The sequence below is a fragment of the Nerophis lumbriciformis genome, linkage group LG19 (assembly GCF_033978685.3).
Source record: "Nerophis lumbriciformis linkage group LG19, RoL_Nlum_v2.1, whole genome shotgun sequence".
Taxonomy (NCBI): domain Eukaryota; kingdom Metazoa; phylum Chordata; class Actinopteri; order Syngnathiformes; family Syngnathidae; genus Nerophis; species Nerophis lumbriciformis.
In genome coordinates this window covers 18,221,893-18,234,730 of record NC_084566.2, presented here as the reverse complement: position 1 = coordinate 18,234,730, position 12,838 = coordinate 18,221,893, and the positions used below count along the sequence as shown (strand labels likewise).

At 41.7% G+C, this 12,838-nt stretch overlaps 1 protein-coding gene across 9 annotated transcripts in view; it reads left to right on the top strand.

The window, feature by feature from the left end:
- eif4g1a (eukaryotic translation initiation factor 4 gamma, 1a) overlaps positions 1-12,838 on the top strand; it is a 66,264-nt gene that overhangs the window by 22,561 nt on the left and 30,865 nt on the right. For 6 of the 9 annotated variants that reach the window (XM_061979441.2, XM_061979442.2, XM_061979447.2 and 3 more), the window contains 5 exons: positions 5,853-6,049; positions 6,213-6,305; positions 6,486-6,555; positions 6,644-7,546; positions 7,640-7,728. In XM_061979441.2, coding sequence (XP_061835425.2) covers positions 5,853-6,049; positions 6,213-6,305; positions 6,486-6,555; positions 6,644-7,546; positions 7,640-7,728 — 1,352 coding nt within the window. The remainder of the gene's footprint in view (positions 1-5,852; positions 6,050-6,212; positions 6,306-6,485; positions 6,556-6,643; positions 7,547-7,639; positions 7,729-12,838) is intronic. The other 3 variants (XM_061979446.2, XM_072915192.1, XM_061979443.2) reach the window with 2 other exon arrangements.

The following is a 12,838-nucleotide window of genomic DNA, read 5'->3' as shown; positions in this document are numbered from 1 at the left end:
AAGGCGCACCTAAAAACCACAAATTTTCTCAAAAGCTGACAGTGCGCCTTATTACCCGGTGCGCTTTATATATGGATAAATATTAAGATTCATTTTCATAAAGTTTCGGTCTCGCAACTTCGGTAAACAGCCGCCATCTTTTTTCCCCGTAGAAGAGGCGCGCGGTGCATGCTGGGATATGTGACGTTTCATTTCCATTTGTGTGTTTATGTAAAGACCCCAAAATGGCTCCTATTAAGTGTGTTGTCTGTCTAATTATAAATAATGCAGACGAGGCGTGTTAACTGAGTTCTCAACGTTTACTCACAGCGTGCTCATAACCACATTCTAACTCCCAGCATACAACAACGCTTCTCAGGGCTACCGCGCATGCTCGTCACTATCGTTGCATGCTGGGTAGTGTAGTTGTTATATTTGCTAGCTCATAACATCACATTAAGAGACACGCTTACGCGCTTAATTCAATACTCGCCGTCATTCCGGGTGGATTGACAAAAGACCTCCAGCCGCTAGATATTGGTGTCAACAGGGCATTCGAAGCTAGACTGCTAACTGCGTGGGAACAGTGGATGACAGAAGGCGAACACACGTGACGTTCACCAAGACAGGGAGGCAGGGAGACAGCGCCAGACGACATTTTGGATACCACATTCGCCCAACTTTTCAATTCGGACAACGAAGGAGAATAATTCGAGGGATTTATGAATGAAGAATAACTTCAGAAAGTGAGCGTTATGTTTATTTTGTGTGTTGTGACATTAACGTTCGAGCAACATTATGTTGCTATTGCTCTGCACTATTTTGAATTTTACTATGTTTGTGATTGCACATTTGCGTACATTTTGGGAGTGAACAGAGTTGTTAGAACGCTGGTTTTTAATATATTATTAAAGTTTGACTGACCTATCTGACTGTTTTTTTTGACATTCCTTTAGCGCAGTTAGATGCGGCTTACAACACCGGGCGGCTTATAGGTGGACAAAGTTTTGAAATATGCCGTTCATTGAAGGCGCGGCTTTTAACCCAGGGCGCCTTATGGTGCGGAAAATACGGTACATTGAATACATGTATTCAAAGACCTCAACGGTGGAGTGGGCGGATGATGGTTGCATAGAAGCTCCACAACGGTCACAAAGGCGGTGGAAGGCTGCAGCAAAGATGGGCCCCCAATTGTCTTGGTCTCCATGCCATTGGACCCTGGCCTCCTCTTTGCCAAGGACAGTGTGGTGGCTGTCTGTGCACCAGTCTCCCCACTTTAAAAGATTCCACGCACAGGCGTTCTCCTGAAGGCAGTCCCACCAACAGGAGGACAATCATACTTGTTTCGAGTGATCGCCAACGTCATGTATACATGTATATATACACATACGTGTGTGTGTGTATATAGACATTTTTTTGTGATAGAGTGATTGGAGCACATACCGTATTTTCCGCACCATAAGGCGCCCTGGGTTAAAAGCCGCGCCTTCAATGAACGGCATATTTCAAAACTTTGTCCACCTATAAGCCGCCCGGTGTTGTAAGCCGCATCTAACTGCGCTAAAGGAATGTCAAAAAAAACAGTCAGATAGGTCAGTCAAACTTTAATAATATATTAAAAACCAGCGTTCTAACAACTCTGTTCACTCCCAAAATGTACGCAAATGTGCAATCACAAACATAGTAAAATTCAAAATAGTGCAGAGCAATAGCAACATAATGTTGCTCGAACGTTAATGTCACAACACACAAAATAAACATAACGCTCACTTTCTGAAGTTATTCTTCATTCATAAATCCCTCGAATTATTCTCCTTCGTTGTCCGAATTGAAAAGTTGGGCGAATGTGGGATCCAAAATGTCGTCTGGCGCTGTCTCCCTGCCTCCCTGTCTTGGTGAACGTCACGTGTGTTCGCCTTCTGTCATCCACTGTTCCCACGCAGTTAGCAGTCTAGCTTCGAATGCCCTGTTGACACCAATATCTAGCGGCTGGAGGTCTTTTGTCAATCCACCCGGAATGACGGCGAGTATTGAATTAAGCGCGTAAGCGTGTCTCTTAATGTGATGTTATGAGCTAGCAAATATAACAACTACACTACCCAGCATGCAACGATAGTGACGAGCATGCGCGGTAGCCCTGAGAAGCGTTGTATGCTGGGAGTTAGAATGTGGTTATGAGCACGCTGTGAGTAAACGTTGAGAACTCAGTTAACACGCCTCGTCTGCATTATTTATAATTAGACAGACAACACACTTAATAGGAGCCATTTTGGGGTCTTTACATAAACACACAAATGGAAATGAAACGTCACATATCCCAGCATGCACCGCGCGCTTCTTCTACGGGGGAAAAAGATGGCGGCTGTTTACCAAAGTTGCGAGACCGAAACTTTATGAAAATGAATCTTAATATTTATCCATATATAAAGCGCACCGGGTTATAAGGCGCACTGTCAGCTTTTGAGAAAATGTGTGGTTTTTAGGTGCGCCTTATAGTGCGGAAAATACGGTACTTGTTGGTCACAAAAAACATTCATGAAGTTTGGTTCTTTTATGAATTTATTATGGGTCTACTGAAAATGTGACCAAATCTGCTGGGTCAAAAGTATACATACAGCCATGTTAATATTTGGTTACATATCCCTTGGCAAGTTTCACTGCAATAAGGCGCTTTTGGTAGCCATCCACAAGATTCTGGTCGAATTTTTGACCACTCCTCTTGACAAAATTGGTGCAGTTCAGCTAAATTTGTTGGTTTTCTGACATGGACTTGTTTCTTCAGCATTGTCCACACGTTTAAGTCAGGTCTTTGGGAAGGCCATTCTAAAACCTTAATTCTAGCCTGATTTAGCCATTCCTTTACCACTTTTGACATGTGTTTGGGGTCATTGTCCTGTTGGAACACCCAACTGTGCCTAAGACCCAACCTCCGGGCTGATGATTTTATGTTGTCTTGAAGAATTTGGAGGTAATCCTCCTTTTTCATTGTCCCATTTACTCTCTGTAAAGCACCAGTCCCATTGTCAGCAAAACAGGCCCAAAGCATAATACTACCACCACCATGCTTGACAGTAGGAATGGTGTTCCTGGGATTAAAGGCCTCACCTTTTCTCCTCCAAATATATTGCTGGGTATTGTGGCCAAACAGCAACATTTTTGTTTCATCTGACATCACATGGACAAATATAAGACCATCTGGAGGAAAGTTCTGTGGTCAGATGAAACAAAAATTGAGCTGTTTGGCCACAATATATAATGTACCGTATATACAAACCCTGTTTCCATATGAGTTGGGAAACTGTGTTAGATGTAAATATAAACGGAATACAATGATTTGCAAATCTTTTTCAACCCATATTCAATTGAATGCACTACAAAGACAAGATATTTGATGTTCAAACTCATAAACTTAATTTTTTTTTTGCAAATAATAATTAACTTAGGATTTCATGGCTGCAACACGTGTCAAAGTAGTTGGGAAAGGACATGTTCACCACTGTGTTACATCACCTTTTCTTTTAACAACACTCAATAAATGATTGGGAACTGAGGAAACTAATTGTTGAAGCTTTGAAAGTGGAATTCTTTCCCATTCTTGTTTTATGTAGAGCTTCAGTCGTTCAACAGTCCGGGGTTTCCGACTGTCGTATTTTACGCTTCATAATGCGCCACACATTTTCAATGGGAGACAGGTTTGGACTGCAGGCGGGCCAGGAAAGTACCCGCACTCTTTTTTTTTTTACGAAGCCACGCTGTTGTAACACGTGCTGAATGTGGCTTGGCATTGTCTTGCTGAAATAAGCAGGGGCGTCCATGAAAAAGACGGCACTTAGATGGCAGCATATGTTGTTCCAAAACCTGTATGTACCTTTCAGCATTAATGGTGCCTTCACAGATGTGTAAGTTACCAATGCCTTGGGCACTACTGCACCCCCATACCATCGCAGATGCTGGCTTTTGAACTGTGCGTCAATAACAGTCTGGATGGTTCGCTTCCCCTTTGGTCCGGATGACACGATGTCGAATTTTTCCAAAAACAATTTGAAATGTGGACTCGTCAGACCACAGAACACTTTTCCACTTTGCATGAGTCCATCTTAGATGATCTGGGGCCCAGAGAAGCCGGCGGCGTTTCTGGATGTTGTTGATAAATGGCTTTCGCTTTGCATAGTAGAGCTTTAACTTGCACTTACAGATGTAGCGACGAACTGTATTTAGTGACAGTGGTTTTCTGAAGTGTTCCTGAGCCCATGTGGTGATATCCTTTAGAGATTGATGTCGGTTTTTGATACAGTGCCGTCTGAGGGATCGAAGGTCACGGTCATTCAATGTTGGTTTCCGGCCATGCCGCTTACGTGGAGTGATTTCTCCAGATTCTCTGAACCTTTTGATGATATTATGGACCGTAGATGTTGAAATCCCTACATTTGTTGCAATTGCACTTTGAGAAACGTTGTTCTTAAACTGTTTGACTATTTGCTCACGCAGTTGTGGACAAAGGGGTTTACCTCGCCCCATCCTTTCTTGTGAAAGACTGAGCATTTTTTGGGAAGCTGTTTTTATACCCAATCATGGCACCCACCTGTTCCCAATTAGCCTGCACACCTATGGGATGTTCCAAATAAGTGTTTGATGAGCATTCCTCAACTTTATCAGTATTTATTGCCACTTTTCCCAACTTCTTTGTCACGTGTTGCTGGCATCAAATTCTAAAGTTAATGATTATTTGCAAAAAAAAAATAGTTTATCAGTTTGAACATCAAATATGTTGTGTTTGTAGCATATTCAACTGAATATGGGTTGAAAATGATTTGCAAATCATTGTATTCCGTTTATATTTACATCTAGCACAATTTCCCAACTCATATGGAAACGGGGGTTGTACACTGTGTATATACATGTGTATATACACGTGTGTGGGGGTGTATATATACACGTGTGTGTATACACGTATGTGTGTGTGTGTATATACACGTGTGTGTATATGTGCATAAAATCGATCATTTCTCTTTAACGGGTAGACAGCAGCAGCAACAGAAGAAGCAGCAGCCGCGTGACACTGTCGCATTCAGTCTGTTACACAGAAGCGTCATGGAGGAAAAACTCAAACATTATTTTATTTTCATAATTGTGAGAAGCCCACATCGAAATTCAAATTTGATGAATTATCCAGCCCTAGTTGTACATTAACCAAAATTAAGACGCAAGCTTCAATTAATAGTGAATTTGATTTTACCCATAATCGCCAAGCCCTACACAAACATACCTCATGAGTGGCTTACCACTACGGAGATAAATCCCACCATAGAACTTTCGCCAGTGTGCACTGCTGCACTGTTTTGGCAGGTGCGTTCTTCCGCAAGCATTTGCACATGTAAAGGTCAAGTCACCGCATGAGTAAATATTGTATAATCAAAATGTTTAATTTGAGCTGCATTGCAGACTGAAGGGCAGACACTAGCGATATGTTATTGTTCACAAGGCCTGTGTCATAACTGATGTCACACTTTTGCTTTTAGACTAAATAACCTCATCATTTCCTGCCAGTAAACCCACATTCAGTCCAACTATGCAGTACTGGCAGGGTATAGCATGTACAACACAAATCATCTGGCGTATTAAACTGCATCTTGTGACTGACATTAAAATTTTTGGTGGTATAATCTACATGTCTCACATATCAGTGGCTCGTGTCATTGATGTATTGACTGAACAAGATCATGGAGTTATGATGTTTTGGTGCTACAGGAATTTGGAATATGATTATAGCTTTGTGGTTTTCTGTGAAAAAAGGTTAATGACAACTTTTTCTCGGTGTTATACAAAAAAAAGGATGTTATGTTGTTTAATCATTCTCTTTTATGTGTTTGCAGCAGCAGCAGCATACTACTCTGCTCAGCCACAGTACTCCACATCTGTCCAGCCTGCACCGGTCATGATCAACCCTGCCCAGCAACAGCAACAAGCCCCCCCTCCGCAGCAACCGCCAGCACAACCCCAAGGCCCACCAAAGAGGGAACGTAAACCGGTAGTGTGTCACAACAAAAGGGCGCTGCACCTCTTGTCTGAGGTCACTAACTGAATGAATAGAGAAACAAAGTGTATTGTCTTTCCATAATGTAACCTTCCCTTTTACTTAAACAAAAGTTATGTTACTATTGTAGTTTATATAGCTCGATTTACTTACTGTTCGGTAAGTTGATAGAAACATAACTAATACTTGCACCTTTCAGATCACAATAAAGGATCCCACCCGGGGAGGACAGGATATCACGGAAGAGATCATGTCAGGTGGGAGGTCCACCTCAACACCAGCTCCCTCACAGGTAATAACCAAACCATAGCTTTTTAGCCATGTGGATTAGTGATAACTTTTTTTCCCCAGATAAATATGGCTGAATCGAAACGATCGATATAAGCACATGGACTTTCTCTGGATCTTGACTAACAAAATTATCTTTGTTGTCTTTTGAGTACCTCAAAGCTAACCAAATGTGTGATTGTAGACCAACACAGATGGACCAGCACAGACTAATGGTGAAGTCCTTCCGCCTGTTACAACAGTTACACGACGAGGTAAGTGCATTTTCTTAGTTCTAGACTACAAGTAATACAAGATGGGTGTTTTCATTAATTTCCGTTGTTCTTTTTACTTTTTTTCTAGATGATAACACAGAGCATATGCCCTGTGTTGAAACTACTCCTCCTACCGCTGCAACCCCTGAGCCTGTGTTTAAGGCCAAACAGGATGTGGATAGCCAGAATGTCCCCGCCATGCAATCAGACACACTATCTACAGCCCCAAACCTAACTTCTGAGGCGCCAACCCAACTGGTGGAAGAGCAAGAAAACTCTCAAACTTTCCTCCTTCCAGCTGACACATCCACCTCTGCTGTGGATGTTGATCAAGTCAACACTAACGCTGGTGACACAGTAGATGCTCCCGTCTGTCCCTCACCTTCAACCGCACAAGAGGAGGAACCGCAGGTTACTCCTGCGCCATATGAAAAGCCACCAGAGAAGCAAAAAGTCCAGGAAGTAAAGGGAGTGGAAGAAAAGGAAGAGCAGACAGAGTGTGCTATGTTAGAGCCTGCTGCTCAAGTCCCAGCAGAAGAAATAGCAGACGCATTAGTAGCTCCTGTTGATACTGTAGCAGAGGAAATGCCAACCAAGATCACAACTGAAGCATCTCAGCCTCCAGTCTTGGCGCAGGAGCCTGCTGCTCTACTGACCCAGATTGCTGCTTCTATATCTGAACTAGAACCTAAACCCGAATCCACACCAGCGGAACCAGCAGAGCCTCCACTCTCTAATGGCCTTCCACAGGATGTTGAGGAACTTTGTGACGATATGGCGTTCTCAGACACTAAACTCTGCGACAAACCAGACGTTTTTAAATCTCAGGAATCCACACCTGTGGCTAAAACTCCACTGCCAGTAGAGGAGAAGGAGGAAGACGTGGTGGTGGTGGTGGAGAATAAAAACAAGGATGAGGGGAAGGCTGCAAAAAGTGAAGATGTACCTCCTGCCTCTGTAAGTGGTCCTACAGAGGAATGTACTATGCAAGGTAGGTTTGACTAAGAGCTATAAATATACAGTATTGTGTATGATTGCCTCAAACCTTGTGTCATGATGACAACACTGTGTTCCCTTCTTGAAGCTGCTACATTTGTGCCAAAGAAAAGGAGGAACATGAAGGAAATCAACAAAAAGGAAGCCATTGGAGACCTTCTGGATGCCTTTACAGAGGTTTGTGTCAGCGGGAAAGAGAACAAAAGAATGTGATCTACACGGCAACAGGCACCCTGTTGTTGCAGTCTCAGCTGTTTCAGGCTTTTTGAGTACCGGTAATACACTGTCAGGCCAAAAAGGGCCAAACAAAAATATTTTGTTTGTATTCTCTTTTGCTTTGATTACGGCACACATTTCCTCAAGCAATTCTGTACAGTTGCAAAATAATATGCCGTATTTTCCGCACTATAAGGCGCACCTAAAAACCGCCAATTTTCTCAAAAGCTGACAGTGCGCCTTATAATCCGGTGCGCCTTATATGTGTACCAATATTGAGCCACAACAGGTCTCGCAACTACGAGACCTTCTTCTACTAAGCGCGTCTTCTACGGGGGAAAATGAAGTCGGCGGCTGCTTACCGTAGAAGAAGAAGAAGCGCGCGGTGCATGCTGGGATATATGACTGCGCGAGGCGTGCCGTTTCATTTCCATTTGTGTGATTATGTAAAGACCCCTAAATGACTCCTCTTAAGAGACACGCTTACGACGCAGAGTTTAAACTCAAGGCGATCAGTCACGCAGTAGAACATGGGAATAGATGCCGTATTCGCCCAACTGTTTAATTCGGACACTAAAGAAGAAGAATTCGAGGGATTCGTGGATGAGGAATAACTTCATAAAGTGAGCTTTACATGTTTATTTTGTGTGTTGTGTTGTGTGACATTAACGTTTGAGCAACGTTGAATTATTGATATATTGTTATTGCTATGCACTATTTTGAGTGTTACTATATTGTGATTGCTCTAACGTTTGATTTACCGTAACAGTATCAGACTGTTTTTTGCGTGTTTATTGAATGGAGGAAAAGTTCCCCTCCACTTTGTGATATAAATGTTGCACTACATGTTATACCTTGCTGTTGTTAAAAGATAAACGAAATACCACGTCACTGACTTTACCTCGGGGAAAATAATAAAACAGCTGTTTATTCATTTTGGGAGTGAACGGAGTTGTCAGAACGCTGGTTTGTAATCTATTAATAAAGTTTGACTGAACTATCTGACTGTTTTGTTGACATTCCCTTTAGCGCAGCTCCATCTAATGGATGCATAACGTAACCCCAGCCTCTACTGTAGCGTCTATTCCATGCGCCTTATAATGCGGTGCGCCTTATAAATGAACAAAGTTTTAAAATAGGCCATTCATTGAAGGTGCGCCTTATAGTGCGGAAAATACGGTAGTCTAAATCATGTATTGATCACAGGAGTTTCAGACTACAGTGCAAAGTTTCCCCGCTTTCAATCCAGGTTGCACCCAACCAGGGTTTCCGCGGGGCATTATAAAGCATTAAAAGTTATTAAATGGATTTTGCTAAAATTAAGGCCTTAAATGGCATTATAAAACATTAAATACAATGTCCAGAGGCATTAAACATTGTAATACAATCGTAGGACTTAGCCAATAACGTCAATCCATTGTGCGATGAATTAAAATGAACTCAATAACTTTGTGGTCATGGAGAAAATTAGTACATCTGTATGTGTGCTAGGGCTGGGCGATATGGCCTTTTATTAATGTCTCGATATTTTTAGGCCATGTCACGATACACAATATATATCTCTATATTTTGCCTTAGCCTTGAATGAACACTTGATGCATATAATCACACCAGTATGATGATTATGTGTCTACATTAAAACATTCTTGTTCATACTGCATTAATATATGCTCATTTTAAACTTTCATGCAGAGAGGGAAGCCACAATTAAGTCAATTTACCAAAACTGTATTTATTAAACAGTGGCACAAACATTCATGTCATTTCCTAAACAGAAAGTGCAAGATTGTCAGAGACATGTCAAAACAAGCTATTAGTGCACTTTTGTGCATGATGTCACTAAGATGACATATCAAAACAACACTAAATTAAAGTGCACTTTTTGTACAGAACGCCACTACAATAGTTTAAAACAAATAAAGTGCACTTTTGTGCATGATGTCACATAATATAATTCAGTAACTGTCAAATAAAAATGAGCTGCATAATAGGAAATCAAATAGTGTTTGTGCTTCGCTATGTGGTAGGTTACTGCGGACGTTATCTCCTTCTGTTGTTGACTACTTTCATACGGTGTTGATGTGGAAATGGTAGCTTGAGCATTTTGTGGGTGTGGCACTGAACGAAGATGTTGACATGCGGAGTTTCAAGCACTCTTCATTCTCTAGCAAGTAACTTTTCAAATGATCATACACATTAGCAGTAATGCTACTTTTTGTAGCATAGCTTTTGCCGCTTACTTGTTCAACATCTTCCCGCTTGAAGCCAAACCACCGCCAGACGATGGACCCCGTGCTGTTTTTCTTGGAATTAATTCTTCCTTCATTTGTTACCAGATTCGCACCTTCTCTCTTGTATTACCACTCGCAACGCACCACAGCTAACTTTACCAATGCCGCTACCTCTCTGCTCCGCGAGAGCGTATGATGTTGCACGCAGTATGTGACGGTTGTAAGAAGGTGCGCTTGTTTTATCTCTCTGTGAGAAGGAGAGACAAGAAAGAGTGACAAACGCCTGTAGTGTAATGCCCGCAGCTAAAAGCAACTGCGTGAGAACGTATAGTCGAATATCACGATATAGTCCATTTCTATATCGCACAGACACAAACCCGCGATATATCGCCCAGCCCTAATGTGTGCTTGTTTTCTTCAGCTCTGGCTGGTAAAGTCCGAAAGCGAGAAAAGCACTGCATCCACAGCGGACACACCGATGGATGGCACAAACGGTTTTGGCATTTTTTGGTGATTAAGCATGCAGTCCTTAAAGGGGAACTGAACTTTTTTGATCGTTCACAATCATTGAGAGACGAGAAGACAAACGTTTCTTTTTCGCTTTATAACATATAAAAATCGGCTCGTTTTTGGTGGCTAGCAATGCAGCTAATGGGAGCGATCAATTCTACTACTAAATCACTTTAAAAATTCGAAAACCATCAACAATACTTCATTCCACAACCTGTATAATAACCAAACTGTAACCACAATGTTAATGTAAGAGCGAGGAACTGAGGTTGGTGGAGTGGCCATGCCAGCAACTTGAGGGTTCCAGGTTCGATCCCCGCTTCCTAGTCACTGCCCTTGTGTCCTTGGGCAAGATACTTAACCCACCAAAAGCGCTACAATAGATATAGCTTTACATCGTAGTAACACATCGGTGTGTCTGGTATTAGTCGCAAAAGCTAACTACAGCAAGAGATAAACTCGCTTCTACGTCAACACGAAACGTGTTTGATCTTCCAAGTGTTTATCATCTTCAAAATCCCCCCAAAAACCTTATGTGACCTAGGATGGACAACCAAGGCAATTCTCACAACAGACCCCACCTCTTATTCTGTGACATTCCCACAGTAAATTAGAGTTACTTTAGCTGCCTGACACTGTGACACTGCTTGCGACTGTACTCATTTTAAAAATTTGAGAGGGTGTAAAATCCAATCTCTTCAAAATGTTTAATTGACTAGCCTATTTCCAATGCATCCAAATGGCTTAATGGCATTTTCCAAATATCATTCCATATGGCTTGGTTGGTAGAGCGACCGTGCCAGAAACTTGAGGGTTCCTGATTTGATCCCCAGCTTTCGCCATCCTAGTCATGTCCATTGTGTCCTTGGGCAAGACACTTCACTCTTGCTCCTGATGGGTCGTGGTTAGGGCCTTGTATAGCAGCTCCCGCAATCGGTGTGTGAATGTGTGTGTGAATGTAGAAATAGTATCAAAGCGCTCTAAATACCTCCAAACTTTGTTCAATGGCCATCGATGCATTGAAATCACATGCTATTAGCTAATCAAAAGTCGGCCTTTAAAAGGCAGTCAGCAGTCAACAGTGCAAAATGTATTTGGCGTGACCAACAAAGCAAATTCTGTCACTACTACAACTGTCAGCTGCTGCTACAACTACAGAAACATGAATACACATATTTTTTCTGATGAAGCAGTCTTGTAAGCCAATTTTAATTCAATAGATAGTAATAGTTAATGTCAATATTTTAACTATTGAAGATAATCATTGTCAAATGCTTACTATTGTGTATACACACAAAATTGCAAGCTATTGACTACCGTATATATAATTACCATATGCAGTAGGACATGGGCATTACATGTTTTAAGTGGCATTAAAAGTGACATTAAAAAGCATTAAATTAGATTTGCTGATACCTTTAGAAACCCTGTGGACAGTTTTTAACCTGATTTAAGTAGTTTTAGCTATTTCCTTACATGCTAATATTTTAAAGTGGCTGACAACAACCTTTACGCATATGCCTACGGGTCGCCAACTTTCCAATGTATTTGAAGCATTATATCCCACCACTTATGGTTTTTAGGACATAGTGACTTACACTATGTACGTGCATTAAATGTGCACACACATTAGCTTTGTGTGTTGTTTGCTAATCATAGTGATTTGGATAGCTACCCTTGCCTGTTATTGTTTGTGTATTCTATCTATACAACAAAATGACTGCAAATTGTCCGTTGCTTCTCTTCGACTGCTTTTGTATGTGGGCACGCGCTCCATGCATGCATGTGTTGACAAGACCGGATGAGTGACAACCCTGAATACCAAAAATTATTCGGGTCAACATGTTTGTTTTTTTAATTCAATATAATAAATGATAAATGGGTTGTACTTGTATAGCGCTTTTCTACCTTCAAGGTACTCAAAGCGCTTTGACACTACTTCCACATTTACTCATTCACACACACATTCACACACTGATGGAGGGAGCTGCCATGCAAGGCGCTAACCAGCACCCATCAGGAGCAAGGGTGAAGTGTCTTGCTCAGGACACAACGGACATGACGAGGTTGGTACTAAGTGGGGATTGAACCAGGGACCCTCGGGTCGCGCACGGCCACTCTTCCACTGCGCCACGTCGTCCCTTATCAGTAGTTGTGTAAAAAATATAGACATTTAAAACATACAGTATAAATGATTTGTTAAACCACAAATGTTAAATTACCGTATTTTCCGCACTATAAGTCGCTCCGGAGTATACGTCGCACCGGCCGAAAATGCACAATAAAGAAGGAAAAAAACATATATATATATATGTATGTATATGTGTGTG